The sequence below is a fragment of the Furipterus horrens genome, unplaced genomic scaffold (genome assembly GCF_987537825.1).
Source record: "Furipterus horrens unplaced genomic scaffold, mFurHor1.1.pri manual_scaffold_4, whole genome shotgun sequence".
NCBI lineage: Eukaryota > Metazoa > Chordata > Mammalia > Chiroptera > Furipteridae > Furipterus > Furipterus horrens.
This window is the reverse complement of record NW_028327174.1, coordinates 149,494,474-149,514,357: the sequence shown is the minus strand read 5'-3', so window position 1 is coordinate 149,514,357 and position 19,884 is coordinate 149,494,474. Positions and strand designations below refer to the sequence as shown.

The 19,884-nt window shown below is 37.4% G+C and overlaps 1 protein-coding gene across 3 annotated transcripts in view; it reads left to right on the top strand.

The window, feature by feature from the left end:
* The window catches only part of RIC1 (RIC1 partner of RAB6A GEF complex), a 140,264-nt gene that overhangs the window by 73,065 nt on the left and 47,315 nt on the right, over positions 1–19,884 (top strand). For 2 of the 3 annotated variants that reach the window (XM_090274123.1, XM_090274121.1), the window contains exons 4-6: positions 896–1,003; positions 12,405–12,547; positions 13,023–13,159. In XM_090274123.1, the coding sequence (XP_090130249.1) occupies positions 896–1,003; positions 12,405–12,547; positions 13,023–13,159 (388 nt within the window). The remainder of the gene's footprint in view (positions 1–895; positions 1,004–12,404; positions 12,548–13,022; positions 13,160–19,884) is intronic. The other variant, XM_090274122.1, reaches the window with a different exon arrangement.

Genomic DNA, 19,884 nt, shown 5'->3' with positions numbered 1-19,884 from the left:
ATAATTTTCACAAGGCAAAGTACTTTGAAAACTATTGCTCTTGTTAGATTCTTTGTACATAATTTTAATGGTGGTGACAAATTGGTTTCCAGGATTATAGGTGACTGGAGAGGGAAAAATGACTTAGGTAGGCTAATTGTTGCCAAGAGTAAGTGATAGCTGATAGTGAAAAAAGACACAGATAGCTATTAAATTCCAGCACAGACATGGAGAAAGATGGTCCTATGCCATGTGGAGATAAAGATTCCGGGACAGCTTTATAGTCTTTTTGAGTGGTTGCATGTGACAGCTTTGTTATGTTGACATTGACCCAGCCACTCTAGTTACAGCCATTTAATGCCACAGAGTTTTCAGATTTAGCCATTTTGCTTTTTATTGACAAGTTTTATGTAAAATAATCTGCTTGCATACCTGAATCTGACCAATTCTGATACACACCCAAAGGATAGAAATGAAGGATGAGGTGTGGAGTACGTTAGGTAAGACAAGGTGAGGATTTGGATCACTTTGAACGTGTACTATATAGAGTGGTATGTATCTTCCATGGTTGCCCAACTCAGAAAGACCTGCCAGTCAATTTAAACAAAATGTCTGTTGGTTCTCTTTGAGAGTTCACTTTTTTCTTGTGTTTTCCCAAGATTCTTTGCTCTGCTCCCTTCACTCCCACTTCTCTAACAAAAGTTTCGTTGGTCTAACACATTCATTTCTAATTGATAAACAGATATGTATGCTCTAATGAAATTTAGGTCTGTTTTTCATTTGAGAACCTAAAATATGATCACCTCATTTATAAGTCTGATTAAATTTACTTCCTTTGATTGGGTATGTATTAGTCACAGAGTGAATGAGAATCCAATTTCTTTCTCTTTAATCCTCTGTATTTGCTATTTTTTAGAGGAAGTCCACAAATGAAGGGGACACCCCATTTTAAGGAAGAACAGTGTGCTCCAGCATTAAATTTAGAGATGAGGAAAATACTGGATTTGCAAGCACCCATTATGAGGTACAGTACTTTGCTTAATTATAGCATTTTGTAATGACAATAGGCAATGTAGTTGCTTAATCATGATTTCATTTCTTTTCATTGAGGATAACATTTTTAGCCCTAGAAATACTTGAATACCTTATGAAAAATGTGAAAATTTACAGATGGTACATTATTTTACTTAAATTATTGTAATAAGCCCATAATTAGGTATACCATCCATATATTATTTTAGAAATTTATATTTTTGGTAAGATGTAGAATTATTTGAATGATACGACATAGTCCATGTTACTTAACAGATACTGATAAAAATTATACAAGTTGAGAAAAAGAGAAAGTGCCTTTGTTTCTATAGCCTTCATAAGTTTGGGGAAACATACATACATTTGGAAGAAATTTGAGTCTTCTGATCCAAGTGTGAATAAAGGTTTTGTGGTAAGAAGACCAGAGTACCAAAAATACAGTGGTCCCTCTCTTTATCGCGGTTCACTTATCGCAGCCTCACTGTATCGCGGAATTTTTTTAAATGTTATATTTAATTATTTATCGTGGATTTTTTGCTCTGTTGTGGGATTTTGCAGTACTGTATACATATATTGTTAAAGTTACATAGGTTTAAGAGTGTAGAATATGTTTAAGAACATAAGTAGTGTTTATAAAAGTGTAGGAAAGGTTAATAAGGGACTGGGAACGGTTTATAAGTGTGTGGGAAGGGTTTTATAAAGCCTTAAAATATATATAAATACTAAAATAAGTGTAAGGTTCCTACTTCACAGATTTTCACCTAGTGGGAGGGGGGGTCTAGAATGTAATACCCACAATAAGTGAGGGAATACTGTACCTAAAATTAATTTTCCATCCATTAGTAAAAAAAGACAAATGACTTTACCTATAATTTAGCTTTATTTACTTAATTGCGTCACATTTGACATTTTAGTTCTCTGCTGTGTGGATCTTGTCAAAATTGTATTTTTTAGGGTAAAGTTTTTACTACAATATTTTTGTTTTGTTTTTTTTTAAATAAAGAGTTATTTTTAAATAAATCCAGGGTTAAAGTTGGACCCCCCAAGAACCTTTAGCTGTTATTGAGCCCAGCCATATATTATCGTGAAATTTTAATGGTAATATTCCAACATTCTATGTATCAAAATGGCCATCAATTCTTACCTCTATTGCCCAGACTTGCTATAAGAAAAGGATGAGAGAAATGGTAAAAGTAGTATTCTAACTCAAAATATATTTTATTAGGAGTCATTAAAACCTCCATGTCAAAATATGTATAAGTAACCATATGAAAGAAAACAGTGCTAAATTCAATTATATAAAAGTTAAAAAAAAATCTGCTTGGGTGAACACACACACACACACACAAAGAAAGAAAGACTGAAAGACAACACAAACTGAAAACAAGCACATATAGTGAATATCACAAAAAGCCAATTTCCATAATACACGTTTTCTTTAACAAGAAGATGACACAGTAGAACAAATGGACAAAGAATGTAAGACATTTGTTTTTATTTTTATATTCCAATTAATATCTTAGATTTTCATTAGGACATTAAATAAGTGAGTAATACTTATGAACAGTTAGATAACATACTGTCTTGGGGAGGGAGTAGGGAAATGAGAACTTTATACCTTAGTAGTGGGAATATAAATTGATACCATATCTATAGAAATCGATTAAGCAGTATCTACCAAAGTTATGACTGCTTATAGCCTTTGCCCAACATTTCTGCTTCCAGGATTTAATCTTGCAAATATAATAATGCATATTGGAAGATACATGCTTACAGGGTTTTTTAATGTACATTGCTTACAGTAGTAAAATGTTGAAAACCACCTAAATATCAATAGGGAGCTGGTTAAATAAATATTCTTATATCTATACAATGGGAATAATATGCATCTGTAAAACCAATTAGGGTACTACTTTTTGCTGGAGAAAACTTCCCAAATATGTTGTTGGGTGAAAAAAGAGAGGTGTCCTCTATACAATAATGTTCATATTTGTTTTTAGGAGCTGGTGGTGTTAGACTATGTATTGTTCTGGAAGAATACATAAGAAATTGGGCATGAGAACTGAGTGGCTGGGGGACAATTTTTGGGAAAAGACTTTTTACTATGATTCTTACTAAATATTGAACTATAAGAATGTAATGCCTGTGTTTTTAAAATTCTTCTGATTCAGTTATAATAAAAGACTTCTTTTACTATTTTGTTGGACTACAGTACAGATAATAGAACCTATTAAATGAAATTGTATGCAAGTGACTGGCTGTTGTCTTACTTGGCTTAATATACGTTTTAATATATGAGCATTCTTAAAAGAAGAATGCTTTTTGTTTTTGCTTGCTTAAATGTTATCAGGGTTACAAAAGATTAAATCAGGTTATTCATTACTTTGGTCAAAAGTCACTCTACTTCAGATTTTATTTAAGTTTAGAGATTCTTTTCAATAATGTAACTTGTATAAGAAATTTTGAGTGTCTGTGGATATCAAACTAGGCGGAACTGTAGAAGCATGGTGTTCTACCGCCACCTGGTGGTAAAAACTATGTGGTTCGTGGAAGTGGGATAAAAGAAGAGCCTTAAACGAAGAATTCCTGCCATCTTGTGAAAGTTAACTTGTCAGGTACTACTTTTTAATCTACAAAGTTAGGTGATTGGAAATCTCTAAGGTTTCTCTCAAAACTTCAGTAAAATAATTGCATTTTAGAGGAAAGTTATTAGTACCTGTAACATGTACTTGCTGGATATTAGAGATTTCCTATATGATTTTGAACTGAATGATGGTTTGGGCTAACCAACTCTTTTCCCTTCCACTACCAAAAATGTAAGTCATTTAAAGTTAGGGATAATGGTTATACTGTTGCTTATAGGCATAAGATGGCAAGAGTACTGCCATCTTTTAATTTGTGATTGAAAAAAAGAGTAGGATTAATGTTAAACATATGAACTTTATTGATAGAAAGGTAAAAGGCACTAATACCATGTAGTTAATACTAATAAATACTATAGTTTATTCCATATCTTGTTCCATCCCTGACACTTAGGAAAGCCCTAAGTAGTATATAGTGTGCAATATTAGTTAGATATTAAATATATTTGCATATTTGAGAATTGATCATTATGAATTATATACACACACACATTTTTTTTTTAAAAACTCTGGAATACTAGATAGCTGTTATAAAGCCCATGAAGTCAATGATTGTAGAGGTTCTCTGAGGATATTAGAATATATTTATGTGGTTTTCTATGTATTTATACCTAGGGGTAATTTTTAAAATATTTAAAAACCAGTGCAGCATGAAAAGACATGGAATATTTATTATTGGTACAGGGTCCTGATATCCCCTGATGCCAAGAATTAATCCTATAGTAATTAGTTCTTTGTGATGGAGGGAATCAGTGGTGGGCAGGCACTTCAGTACCTGGGAACAAGGCCTATTTACTAACTTTTATGGAAATATTCATTACTTTAACAACTGACATCAGCCTTTGTTTGTTTTTTAATATATTTAAGAGATTCAAAGAGAGAAACATCAATTTGTTGTTCCACTTATGCATTCACTGGTTACTTCTTGTTGCTGTCCCCGAACAGGGATCGAACCCACAATCTTGTTGTATGGGGATGATGCTCTAACCGACTGAACTACCCACCAGGGCACAGCCTTTGTTTTAATGAGTTTCTTTATATTCAATTGAATGAAGAAGCTATATCTATTATTTTCCTATTGATTTTTTTGATCATTATATCACAGGTGTTTTTTTTAAGTATATTTTATTGATTATGTTGTTACAGTAGTCCCAATTTATTTTCCCTTTGCTCCCCTCTTCCTAGTACCACACTTCCCTCCAGCAATCCCACCCCTCTTAGTTCATGTCCATGGGTCATGCATATAAGTTCTTTGGCTTCACCCTTTCCTATACTATTCTTAACTTCCCCCAGTCTATTTTGTAACAGCCGATTATGCTTCTTAGTCCCTGCACCATTTCTCCCCCTCCCTCCTCCCAGCTGATAACCCTCCAAATGATCCCCATATCTATGATTCTGTTCATATTCTGGTTTGCTTACTTGGATTTTGTTCTTATTTTTTAGTTTCAGCTATTGATAGTTGTGAGTTTGTTGTCATTTTAGTGTTCATAGTTTTTATCTTCTTTTTCTTAAATAAGCCCCTTTAACATTTTATATAATAATGGCTTGGTGATGATGAACTCCTTTAGTTTTACCTTGTCTGGGAAGCACTTTATCTGCCCTTCCATTCTAAATGGTAGCTTTGCTGTAGGTCCTTGCTTTTCATCTCATTGAATACTTACTTCTTGCCAGTCCCTTCTTGCCTGCAAAGTTTCTTTTGAGAAGTCATCTAACAGTCTTAAGACATCCCTATGTAAGTAACTGCTTTTCTCTTGCTGCTTTTAAGCTTCTCTCTTTATCTTGAACCTTTGGCATTTTAATGATGATGTGTCTTGGTGTGCTCCTCTTTGGGTCTAGCTTGTTTGGGACTCTCTGTGCTTCCTGGACTTGTATGTGTATGTCCTTCGCCAAATTTGGGACGTTTTCTTTCATTATTTTTTTACATAAGCTTTCAATTTCTTGCTCTTCCGCTTCTCCTTCTGGCACCCTTATGATTCAGATGTTGGCATGTTTAAAGTTGTCCCAGAGGTTCCTAAGCCACTGCTCATTTTTTTCAATTCTTGTTTTCTCATTCTGTACTAGTTGACTTTTTTTCTTCCTTAGGTTCCAAATCATTGATTTGAACCCCAGTTTTCTTCCCTTCACCATCGGTTTTTTTTGTGGGTTTTCCTTTGTTTCACTTAGCATAGCCTTCACTTCTTCCCTTATGCATTTGCTGTACTCAAGCATATCTGTCAAGCCTGTGAGCATCTTTATCACCAGTGTTTTGAACTCTATATCTGTTAGATTGGCTATTTCCTTCTCTGTTAGGTTGGCTATCTCCTCATCTGTTAGGTTGGCTATCTCCTCATCACTTAGTTCTCCTACTGGAACCTTGATTTGTTCCCTCTTTTGGGCCATACTTCTCTGTCTTCTCATCTTGACAGGCTTTGTGTTTGTTTGCCTCTGTGTCTTAGGTAGAGATATTGCTCCTGTTATGTTGTAAGGGGCGGAACCTTAGGTATTCATCAGTACCGGGCAATGAGTTTCACCATGCTGTGGCGCTGTATGTGGGGGGGAGGGGTCCAAGAGGGAACAATGTTGCCCACTCAGCACCTGCCCTTTTTCCAGGCACTTCTTTTGCTTCCCATATGGGACTGGCAACTCTCTAGCTGTTGTCCTGGCCGTCATTCCCAAAGTGGGTGGGTCTGCAGACGTTCAAAGACGGTGGGGGCTCTTTAAACAAGCAAACTCTGCTGAGAGACTGGCAGTTTCTTCCTCTGCCCCAAGCACCACTGGTTTGCACAGTCAGAAGCAATGAAGCTCTATTTTCCCTGGTGCTGGGGTCATGAGCTGCGTGGCTTGGTCTGGGGCTGGGAACACTTCCGTGGTGACCCTCCTGACTTTTAAAAATGTGTGACAGTGTTTACTCATGTTGCTGCCACCGCATCTGCTGCTGCCACCACCACACTGCGTTCTCTCTGCCTGGCTTCACCCCTCCTACCTGTCTGGATGAGTATTTCTTCTTTATATCTTTGTTTGTTGGACTTCCATGCAGCTTGGTTTTCTGGAACTTCTGGTTGTCTCTAGTTTTGAGGTAGTTGTATTCCTTTTTAGTTTTGGAGGGAGATACAGCATGTCTGTCTATGCTTCCATCTTGGCCGATAGTCTATTACAAGTGTTTTAAAGTCATTATTAATTCTGGATTGTCTATGTGTCTATTTATGTTGATCAGTTTTTCTCTTGCCTGTGGGTCACATTTTCCTGTTTTCTCAAGTGTGTTCATATTTTGTAACAGCATTGGGTGATGATGATGTAGAGATTCTAATTTTGTTAACTTTGTTAGAAGATTTTTGCCTAGCAGGCAGTTAAATAACATTTTTGTATTCTCAGCACATACACATATAAATTTTATCACAAAATATAAATTAGAAGTGAAAAAAATATATAATACTTTAAAAGGTGAACTTTAAAACTGGGAATCTAAACTGATTATAATGCTCTGATATTCAAGAGATCGATCTGGGTCAGGAAACATGTTATTCTACTCTTTAAATATTTTTATAGTTTAGAAGGAAATATAGTAAATTATTGTTTCAAATCTTTGGCGAATGAGTCATTGAACTCAACTTCCCAAAGAATTCAAAGTTTAATTAAAGAATTAAAACATGAAAAAAGAGACTTCTGGCCAAGATGGAGGCGTAGACAGACACGCTATGTCTCCCTCCACAACTAAGAGGGAATACAACTACCTCAAAACTAAAAAAACCCAGAAGTTCCAGAAAATCAAAGTGCATGGAAGTCCAGCAAACAAAGATATAAAGAAAAAATACTCATCCAGACAGGTAGGAGAGGCAGAGCCGGGGCAGAGAGAACACGGTGTGGTGATGGCAGCAGCGGTGGCAACAGCAGGCCGGCAGAAAATGCAGTCACATGTTTTAAAAAGTCAGGAGGGACACCTGGAGAATGTTCCCAGCTCCTCACTGGACCTTGCAGCACGTGGTCCCAGCACTGGGGAAAATCAAGCCTCATTGCTTCTGACTGTGCAGTCCAGTGGGAGTTGGGGTGGAGGCAGAAACTACTGGTCTCAACAGAGTCAGCTTGTTTGACGGGCCCCCATGGTCCTACAACATCCTCAGACCCACCCACTCTGGCAACGACAGCCAGGGCAGCAGTTAGGGGGGCGCCAGTCCGATGCAGGAGTGGGGGAGGTGCCTGGAAAAGGGGAGAGTGCTGGGCAGGCAGCATTGTTCCCTCTCGAACCCTTCTCCCACATACAGCGCCACAACGTGGTGAAACAGGTCACCCTCTACCGACGAATCCCTAAGGCTCCGCCCCTTACAACGTAACAGGAGCGACAGCTCTACCTGGGACGCGGAGGCAAAGAAACAGAGGAGCCTGTCAGAGTGAGGAGACAGAGAAGTATGGCCGAAAAGGGGAAATGGATCAAGGTTCCAGTGGGAGAACTAAGTGATGAAGAGATAGCCAACCTAACAGATGAGATAGACAACCCAACAGACACAGAATTCAAAACACTGGTGATAGAGATGCTCATAGGCTTGACAGATATGTTTGCGTACAGCAAACGCATAAGTGAAGGCTATGCTAAGTGAAACGAAGGAAAATTCACATGAAACCAATTGTGAAGGGAAGAAAACCGGGGCTCAAATCAATGATTTAGAACATAAGAATGAAAAAAACAGTCAACCAGTGCAGAATGAGGGAACAAGAATTGAAAAAAATGAGGAAAACTTCCCAAATTTTGTGAACAAGATAGACATACAGGTCTGGGAAGCACGGAGGGTCCCAGGTGAACTGGACCCAGAGAGGACCACACCAGGACACATCATGATTGAGATTCCAAAGGTGAAAGATCTAAGGGCAGCAAGAGAGAGGTGGAGAGTTGCCTACAGGGGGTTTCCTATAGGACTGTCAGCTGATTTCTCAGAGGACACTTTGCAGGCAGGAAGGGACTGGCAAGTAGTATTCAATGTGATGAAAAGCAACCTACAACCAAGGTTCCTCTATCCAGCAAAGCTATCATTTGGAATGGAAGGACAGATGAAGTGCTTCCCAGACAAGGTGAAGCTAAAGGAGTTCTTCATCACCAAGCTGTTATTATATGAAACGTCAAAGGGATTTATTTAAAAAAAAGAAGATAAAAATTATGAACACTAAAATGACAACATACAACTATCAAAAACTGAATCTAAAAAATAAAAACAAGATCCAACTGAGCAAACCAGAATAGGAACAGAATCATAGATATGGGGATCATTTGGAGGGTTATCAGTTGGGAGGGGGAAAGGGAGAAATGGGGAAATGGTGCAGGGATTGAGAAACATAATCGGTTGGTACAAAATAGACAGGGGGAAGTTAAGAATAATATAGGAAAGGGTGAAGCCAAAGAACTTATATGCAGGACCCATGGGCATGAACTAAAGGGGGTGGAATTGCCTGCACGAAGTGGGTACTGGGAAGAGGGGATCAAAGGGAAAAAAATTGGAACTACTGTAACAACATAACCAATAAAATATACTTAAAAAATAAAACATATATAATAAAATGTTAAAGCATTAAAAAAAAAACAATTTACTGTTATGGATTCAGTTTATTAATTAAACTCAACTTTTTAAGTATGAAAGGAAATTTAATAGTGTGTATTAGGATATATGTTATAAACATATAACATTTTGTCATTCTTTTCTATATTTGAATTCTTTATAGCATTTGATACTCTTGAGCACTGTTTCTTAAATATGTTTTGCTATGCTGTTACAGTTGTCCCAGTTTACCCCTTTGTCCCCCTCCACCTGGTGCCCCATTCATTCAGCAACCTCCCCCCACCCCCCCACCCCAGTTCATGTCTATGAGTCATGCATATAAGTTCTTTGGCTACTCCATTTCCTATACTGTTCTTAACATACCCCTGTTTATTTTGTACCTACCAATTTGTACTTCTTAATCCCTGCACCTTTTCCCTGAATCTCTTTCTTACCCCTCCCAGCTGGTAAGCCTCCAGATGATCTTTATATCTCTTATTCTTTTTCTGTTCTGGTTGTTTGTTTGTTTTTTAGGTTCAGTTGTTGATAGTTGTGAATTTACTACAATTTTAATGTTCATAGTTTTGATTTTTTTTTTTTTCTTATTTAATTCCCTTTAACATTTCATATAGTAATGGCTTGGTGATGATGAACTCCTTTAGTTTTACCTTGTCTGGGAAGCACTTTATCTGCTCTTCCATTCTAAATGATAGTTTTGCTGGATGGAGTAGTCTTGGTTGTAGGTCTTTGCTTTTCATCACTTTCTATACTTCTTGCCAGTCCCTTCTTGCCTGCATATTTTCTTTTGAGAAATCAGTTGACAGTCTTATGGGAACTCCCTGAAGGTAACTAACTTCTCTTGCTGCTTTTAAGATTCTCTCTTTATCTTTAACCTTTGGTATTTTAATGATGATGTATCTTGGTGTGGTCCTCTTTGGGTTTATCTTGTTTCAGACACTGTGCTTCTGGGACTTGGTATGTCTATTTTCTTCACCAAATTAGGGAAGTTTTCTTTCATTATTTTTTCAAATAAGTTCTCAATTTCTTGCTCTTGCTCTTCCTTATTTCCTGGCCCTCCTAGGATTCGGATGTTGGTACGTTTAAAGTTGTCCCAGAGGTTCCTAAGCCTCTCCTCATTTTTTTGCATTCTTGTTTCTTCTCTTCTGGTAGAATGTTTATTTCTTCCTTCTGTTCCATCATTGATTTGAATCCCAGCTTCCTTCCCTTCACTGTTGATTCTCTGTATATATATATTTTTTATTTCACTTTGTTTAACCTTTATTTCTTCCTTTATTTTTTTGCCATACTCTTTGAGTTTTTTGAGCATCCTTATCACCAATGTTTTGAACTCTGCATCTGATAGGTTCTTATCTCCATTTCATTTACTTCTTTTTCTGGAATTTTGATCTGTTCTTTCATTTGGGCCATATTTCTTCATCTCCTCATTTTGGCAGCCTCCCTGTGTTTGTAAAAGTGTAGTAGGTAGAGCTGCTTTGACTCCCTGTCTTAGTAGTGTGGCCTGTTGTAGAAAAGTGCACCTGTAAGTTGTATGGGGCAGAGCCTTAGGTAGTCACTTGGGTGGGGCTACCTGTGTCACCACTCTGTGACTGTGGGGGAGGACTCGGAGACGGGACAGAACCACTGCCTGGCCTCTGGAGTTTTGTCTGGGAGGAAGCTGTCTCTCAGCACTTTCCCTCTTGCCAGTCACTTCAATTTCTACCCATATGCCACTGGTGCCCTTCCAGCTGTTGCCCTGGTGCTGATTCCTAGATGAAGTCAGTCTGTATATGTCCTAAGCTTGTTGTGGGCCCTTTAAGAAGTGTCTCCTGAGAGTCCTACAGTTCCCCACTGGTTTTTACAGCCAGAGATTATGTGGACTTATCTTTCTGGCACTGCAATCCTGGGCTCGGTGGTCTGGTCTGGGGCTGGGATCCCTCGCTCCCAGAGTATCCCTACCAATTTTTATCTACCACACGTGGATATGGGACCACCTGTCCTGTGTCTTTGCGCCTCTGTGGCTCTCCACGCATATCCACCCCTCCTACCTGTCTGGATGAATGTGACTTCTTTAAATCCTTGGTTGTCAGACCTCCATACAGCTTGATTTTCTGATGTTTCTGGGTGATATTTGTTTTGTGGTCTAGGTGTACATTTTGCTGTAGTTGTGTGAGGAGGCGAAATGTGTTTACCTGTGCCCCACTATTGACCTGAAGTCTCGAGTACTGTTTTTTAAATCCATCTTATTCCCTTGACTTTTTTGATACCAATTTCCACTGTTTTTTTTTCCTCTTGTTCTCTTTCTCTTTCTTTCTGCCAGTACTTTTGCAATCTCATTGATGAATTTTTCTTTCTCCCTTCTTTTCTTCCTCCCACAAACATTTACCGCCAAAGATAACTAGCACTGCCCTTGGGACTGGGCTTATAAGAGTTAGTCAAGTAGACATTTATTTGCCATTAGTTAAGTAAATGCTGAAATCATAATGCATAATTACTTTTCAATACTTAATCCACTGAAATTTTCTGAAGAGAGAAACTTACCTTGGAATGTCCATCAGAGAGCGTAACATCTGCCACTGAGTGTGGGCTTAATAAATGTTCAATGAATGAACAGCGTGAGACTCATGATACCCTAGAAATAGAGTGGTATAGAACTATGCTTTCCACTACAGTAGCTGCTAATCAAATAAACTTATTTAAATTTAAATTAGTTAAAAAGTAAAGAAAATTTAAAATTCACTTCTTCTGTCACATTAGCCATATTTCTACGGAATAGTTACCATGTATGGCTGGTGGCTACCATGTTTGGTAATACAGATGCAGAATATTTTTATCACTGGTGAAAGTTCTGTTGAATGGGGCTAAAGCATGTTACACTATACTCAATGACTCCAGATTGTCATCCTTTCATTAGTTGTTCTTTTTATGGTTTCTCTGCTTCTTTTCTTGTCAGCTATCACTTATCCTTCCATCTTCTAATTTGTTGTTTCAGTATTTCTATTTTTTAACTTAATTGATCAAATTTGTGACTATGGCTACCCATAGTCTTCCATTTCTTCCAGAATTTCTGATTCCTGATTGAATTGTACATACATAAAGCTACTATATAACTAAATTATGAATAAATGACAGTTGTATAAGTGGTTTCATTATTTCTCCGAATGAATGTTCTGTAGAGCAATTATATTCATACTCATTGCTTTCCTCACTCTCTTAAAAGGTAACTGATGATAAATTGCTTACTTCCCTACAGTTTGCAGTCTGTGCTGGAAGATCTCCTAGTTGCTACTTCTGATGGACTTCTTCATCTTATTCACTGGGAAGGAATGACAAATGGAAGGAAAGCTATTAATCTTTGCACAGTACCCTTTTCAGTAGATCTGCAGTCATCTAGAGGTAGTTATGCTTTCTGCATGGGGTAGAACTGATGTTTAATATTTGATATAATCTAGTTAGATATTTTCTGTGGATAAACATTGATTTTTCTGCTTTGGAATTAATTATGCAAGGAAGGTGTGTGTGTGCGCCTCAGTAGGAAGGAATAGTTTCGTTGCTTAGTGTTTTTAAGATGTTGTTTTAATTTTTATTCTTAGAATTTTGGGAGAGAGAGAGGAAGAGAGAGAGAGAGAAACATCAATTTTTTGTTCCATTTATTTATGCCTTCATTGGTTGATGTTTGTGTGTATCCTGACCCAGGCTCGAACCTGCAACCTTGGCATATTGGGACAATGTTCTAACCAACTGAAGTACCTGACCAGGGCAGGTCATTATGTTTCCCTTTTAACTGTCCTTACAGGGTTTGTAAACAAAAAGGTGAGGGAATTATTTACTATATTTATATTCATATTTCATGTACTTACTTTTTCATCAGCAGGTTCATTCCTGGGCTTTGCCAATGTGCATGTCAGAGACATGGAATACTGTGCCACACTTGATGGGTTTGCTGTGGTGTTTAACGATGGTAAAGTTGGATTTATTACACCAGTGTCCAGTAGATTTACTGCAGAGGTATGACTTACTTACTTTGAATGTTTATTTTCTTTATTGTGCATTGACTTAGTCTGTGTTACTAAATCCTTCCCCCATTTTTAATTTATGATTTTAGGAGTTGTTAAATAATTTTTAATATAAAAACTATACATGTAAATAGTATAAGTAGACCTGTAATTCTGTGAGACACACAGAAGAAAAATTGTAGTTCCTGCCCTCCTCCCTGCTCTCTTCACATCCCATTTCCATTCCTGTAGGCAACTACTTTTTATTCCTTTACTGTTTATTTTACTATTTATCTTCACTATTTTGTGTACTTCCCTTTAACTTTTAGTTTTTAGGCTGTATTTATATACCTGTCACTGTGGCAGATGACTATGTACTTCCTTCTTCCCTTTTTCCATCACATGCTTCCCAATATAGCTATTGTGGTTTTGATTATATTACTGTTCATTCTTTATATTGTTATTGCTTTGTACACTTAAGTTAGTACCTGTCCCATGTAAAATGTTATGATTATGTTTCTTTTCCTGCAGATTTTCGCTCCCACTTGGAATTAATAATTGTTAGTTCTTTACATTTGCTTAGTTTCTATGTACTTACTAACTCATCCTCAAACTGTTTGCTGGTGGTGTAAATATCTTCTTAGTTCTTTCTAACGTATAGGTGTTCTAGCCATTTCACTTTCTCAAAGAAGCCTCTGGCCTGCTCCAGTCTGGATTGCTTGCTCACTATACATACTTTTAACAATTATATTTTTGGGATCTCTTATCATCATCTGGAGGATTTCCTTTACTCCTTTATTTGTATGTGATCATTTTGCTATTAATGGTACATTCCAATATGAATAGTTAATTTATTAATTTGGTTGCTATTATAGAGACCCAAAATAAAATTCTGGATTCATTGATAATCTGTGAGGTTTGGCTGACTGTGCTCTTCACTATATGGTGAGCTAACTGGATTATTTCCTTTCCTTCCATCTCTATATCCAAAGTTTATTTGAGGAGAGTCCTGCAATCTTTTCAAGAAAATACATAACTGGCTGGCCCAGTATTCTAGAATTTGAGTTAGGGAAGACTTAAACTAGAGGATCCAGATTCAGAATGGAAACTTTTACTTATCCCTGTTCTCATTGTGGTCCAGATACGATTGGAGTTTTTGTTGTTGTTGTTGTTGTTTGTTTGTTTTTCACCAAAGAAAAAGCTCTAGTTTTCTGTTAGAGTGGAAATGGGATGTTTTTTAGCAGCTCAAATTGGGGAGGTACTCCTGGAAGACCCAGATGCTGCTTAAACAGGCTTTGAACCAATTCTACTTTCAGTTCAGCCTTTCAGAGATACCTTAATTCCCAAGCCTTTTGTGTACCCTGTGATGTAAAGAATGCTTCTTGGAATTCTTTATTTCCAGTTAAGGATTCTACTACTCATCCTTATACTTCCCAGCTTCCAGAATTTTCTGATACTACCTCATCTTCCGTTCTTTGACCTTGCTGGTTTATGATTTTTGAAAAAAAATCTTTACTATTATAAATGTGTGGTTTTAAGAATCAGAGAAGCTAAATATTCATGTTCAGTTTGCTGTTTTTAACTGGAAAGGATTTAAGTTGCTTTTTTAAGGGTTTTTTTTTTTTTTACATGGCATTACCATCTTTAGTAAAGTACTGAATAATACATTTGTAATAACGTGACTATGTAAATAAGAATAAAGATAAGCTTTTTCAAGAACCTAACTTTTTTACAAGGTACAAATAATTATATTTGAGATTTAAATGTTTTTACTGAAAAAAATATGAGAGCTGAAAAGTGATTGACTCTTTTCTATCAGTTTTTATTAGTATTTGGTTAAAGAAAATTTTTCAGTCAGTTAAAAGTTAAAAAATAATGGAAAGTAGATGGGCATTATTAAATGTTACAAATATAAAATATAAGTTACAAGGAAATAATACATATGTATTACTGATAGTTAGGAAACACTAATGATATCTTTATATTAGATATTAAGTGCTTTGTAAAAATTCTGTTTGGCCTTGTTTAATACATTTAACAGATAAATTAAAATATGTCAGGTTATACCATTCCTCTGCTTAGAACCCTTCAGTGGGAGTGTATAATTAGGACAAAACCTGCTGAATACAACTAGAAAAGCTGAAGAAAAAATATTTTTAAAGTGTACTTAAAGGTTTTGGAGAACTAGTTAGACAGTAAAGGATTACTAGGCTGGGGGATGCCCAAGGCCCAGTGTTTGGGGCTACAGTGAGCATGAACAAACGAGGCTGTATGGATCTCACAGATATGTTGTGTGAAAGCAGTTAGACACAAAAGGATATATGCTATGATCCTATTTTATATAAATTTAAAGGAAAAATAAAAACAGGGAATTCTAAAGTGGAATTTATATGAATGTATCTTAAGTGGTAATGGTTTAAAGGAAAAGAAGAAAGTGATTGCCATGTAACTCTGAATATTTGTTACTTTTGTGATAGAGGTGAGGATATATGATCAGGAAAGAAACTGTTGGGGGACTTTTGGGTACGGTTAATTATTGACCTGAGTGCTAATTCTACAGATGTTTACTTTGTGGTGTTATTGAGGTGTACATTTTTGTTTTGTGTATTTTTCTCTAATGTATTAAAATTTATAATAGAAAAGTTTAAAAAATAAAGGCACTCCAATGACTCCTGATTGAGAAATTGGAGAGAAAAAGCTAAAGAAGTTTTTTTTTAAGTATATTTTATTGATTATGTTGTTACAGTAGTCCCAATTTCTTTTCCCTTTGTTCCCATCAGCCCAGTACCCCCTTTTACCTCCAGCAATTCCCCCCCCCCTTAGTTCATGTCCCTGGGTCATGCATATAAGTTCTTTGGCTTCACCCTTTCCTATATTATTCTTAACTTCCCCCTGTCTATTTTGTACCAATGATTATGCTTCTTAATCCTTGCACCATTTCCCCATTTCTCCCCCTTCCCCTTCCCAGCTGATAACCCTTCAAATGATCCCCATATTTATTATTCTGTTCCTATTTTGTTGTTTGCTTAGTTTCCTTTTGTTTTTATTTTTATTTTTTAGGTTCTGTTGTTGATAATTGTGAGTTTATTGTCATTTTAATGTTCATATTTTTGATTCTCTTTTTCTTAAATAAGTCTCTTTACCATTTCATATAATAATGGCTTGGTGATGATGAACTCCTTTAGCTTTACCTTTTCTGGAAAGCACTTTCTCTGCCCTTCCATTCTAAATGATAGCTTTTCTGGATAGAGTAGTCTTGGTTGTAGGTCGTTGCTTTTCATCACATTGAATACTTCTTGCCAGTCCCTTCTTGCTTGCAAAGTTTCTTTTGAGAAGTCAGCTGATGGTCTTACAGGAACCTTTGTAGGTAACTGTTCTTTTCTCTTGCATGCTATTAAGATTCTCTCTTTATCCTTAACCTTTGGCATTTTAATGATGATGTGTCTTGGTGTGGTCCTCTTTGTGTCTAGCTTGTTTGGGACTCTCTGTGCTTCCTGGACTTGTATGTCTATTTCATTTGCCACATAAGGGAGTTTTCCTTCATTAGTTTTTCAAATAAGTTTTCAATTTCTTGCTCTTGCTTTTCTCCTTCTGGCACGTCTGTGATTTGGATATTTAGCATGTTTAAAGTTGTCCCAGAAGTTCCTAAGCCTCTCCTCATTTTTTTCGATTCTTGTTTCTTCATTTTGTTCTGGTTGACTGTTTATTTCTTCCTTATGGTCCAATTCATTGATTTGAACCCTGGTTTCCTTCCCTTCACTATTGGTTTCATGGGGATTTTTCCTTCATTTCACTTAGCATAGCCTTCCCTTCTTCCCTTCTGCATTTACCATACTCAAGCATATCTGTCAAGGCTGTGGTCATCTTTATCACCAGTGTTTTGAACTCTGTGTCTGTTAGGTTGGCTATCTCGTTGTTTAGTTCTCCCACTGGAACCTTGGTCTGTTCCCTCTTTTGTGCCATACTTCTCTGTCTCCTCAAATTGACAGGCTTCTGTGTTTGCCTCTGTGTCTTAGGTAGAGCTGTTGCACCTGTTATGTTGTGAGGGGCGGGAGCCTTAGGTATTCATCAGTAAGGGGCAACCCATTTCACCAAATTGTGGCACTGTATGTGATGGAGGGAACAATACTGCATGCTCAGCACTTGCCCCTTTTCCAGGCACTTCTCCCACTTCCTATATGGGACTGACGCCTCTGTAACTGTTGCCCTGGCCATGGTTCCCAGAGTGGGTGGGTCTGTGGACATTCTAGAACCATGGGGCCTTCTAAGTAATGGACTCTGCTTAGGGATTGGCATTTTTTTCCTCTGCCCCAACCCCCACTGGTTTTCACTGTCAGAAGCAATGTGGCTATATTTTCCCCCTGCACTAGAATTGTTAGCTGTGCGGTCTGGTCTGGTGCTGGGAGTGCTCCCCAGGTGTCCCTCCCTACTCTTTAAAAATGTATGACTATGCTTTCTACTGGCCAGCCACTGCTGCTGTGGCCTCTACACCGAGTCCTCTCTGCCCCGGCTCCGCCCATCCTACCTGTCTGGATGAGTATTTTTTCTTTGTATCTTTGTTTGTTGGACGTCCATGGAGCTTGATTTTCTGAAACTTCTGGTTGTCTCCAGTTTTGAGGTAGTTGTATTCCCTCTTAGTTGTGGAGAGAGATGCAGTGTGTCTACCTAAGCCTCCATCATGGCTGGAAGTCAAAGACAAAGATCTTATAGTGGCTTTCAAAGTCTATAACTCTGGCCTCCTACTATATGTTACCACATCTTGTACTTCGTCTTCCTCTACTCCACTTTATCTGTACACACCTCTTTGATGCTCTTTGAACATGCCAGAAATGCTATCTATAGGGCCTTTGTACTTGATATATCTCCTTCAGCATTTTCCTCATAACATATGTTTATAGGGAAAGCTATTTTGTATTACATCCTTCCCCCATACTCCCTCTTTCCCATAATTGCTTTATTTCTTTCTGTAGTATTTATCAACCTCCAATATACTGTATAAATTTTTTTATTTGTAAGCCTCCTAACAAATGTAAGGCAGAGCTATAGGTAGGGATTTGCGTGTGTGTGAATACTTGCCATATCCACGGCACCTAGAGCAATGCCTGGTGAATAGTGGGCACCTTAAAAGTACTTGTTATAGCCCTGGCCGAGTGGCTGAGTTGGTTGGAGCATGGTTCCATACATCAAAAAAGTTGCAGGTTTGATCCCTGGTCAGGGCACATATGGGAGACAACCAACTGACATTTCTTTCTCCCTTCCTCTCTTTCTAAAATCAAAGAACATATCCTTGGGTGGGGATTTAAAAAAAAAAAGTACTTGTTACAGGAATAAATTTCAATCTAAGAAGTCTTGCAAAGAAATAATGCTCAATGCTATCTTTACCATTTTTTGTTACCTAAAATAATGCCAGTTTTTAAACTTTTGGCTAAGATGGAGGTGTAGACAGACATGCTGCAACTCCCTCCACAACTAAGAAGGAATACAGCTACCTCAAAACTAGAAACAACCAGAAGTTCCAGAAAATCGAACTGCATGGAAGTCCAACAAACAAAGATACAAAGAAGAAATACTCATCCAGACAGGCCCTGGAGGCTGACTGGCCATTAAACACAGAACGATGACTGGTGCAGCGGGTGCAGCGAAGTGGGAAGGTGTGGAGCAAATAAAACAAGTCCATAGCATCTATAAGAATTGTTGACCCCTAGGAAATTTTATAAGGCTGTGCACTCTGGTATTCATGATGTATGTGTGAGAGGCCCTCAAGCTGGATGATGAGAAAATGACAAAGGAGCCATTTTCTAAAGGATTGTTGGGATTCTACTGAAGACAACTCTTCCTTTATATATTAAATTCAAGGCCACCATACAAGAAATAAATGTTTTAACTCTTCTTTTATCAAAAAAATAAGTAAATAATGCCAGTTTTATTATGTAGATTGAAAATTAAAATTCCCACAAAAAGAAGCAAATATTCCTTGTTTAGATAGTAAGTTATATAGCTTATTTGGTAATTAAATAAAAATATATATTTAGTGTGCTGTTATTTGTGCTTACTAAAGTGTCATGATGACCTTTGCCTTAGAATTTGTAATCTAAGATGTCCTTGATCTGAAAAAGAAAATGGATCTGAGTCTATTCTATATCTGTATTCAGAATAAAATAGTATAAGTTTAGTAATAGTGCCATTCATTTTTGCTTAATTTGTTGAATGCTAGTCATTGTATTAAGTGGTTTACATGTATGTACATTCTCATTTAATCTTCAGAATAGTCTTAATAGGTAATTTACAGATAAGAAAACTGAAGCTTGGGAAGGTGAAATAATCATTTCAGCAAATGAATGGTAGACCTGAGGTGTTATGTCACGTTGTCAGATCGTTGGCAGCTGTCCGTCTTGAGAGACGATGGTGTAGCTTCTTAAGAGTCTGTCTGCACCGTCGAGAATGGCTGTGCAGTCCAACTCGGGAGTGACATGGTATCTGTCTCCTCCCGTGTTGAATCGACATCTTGCGATGACGCTGGAGTGTCCTCTCCAGTGAAGCTGAAGCTACAGAGCCTGGGCAGGGTGATATGGAGGGTCTGCTGTTGCCCATGCAGCAGACCCCCCCCCTCTCTTCGCAGCTGAAGGGTCCAAGGGAAAGACGGAGTCAATACAGCTTGGCTTCAGGTGCGCCGCAGGAGTTGCCGGTGTTGACTACAACGTCAAACCGCCTTAGGGACTCCGGCTCCGGATTTTCTGT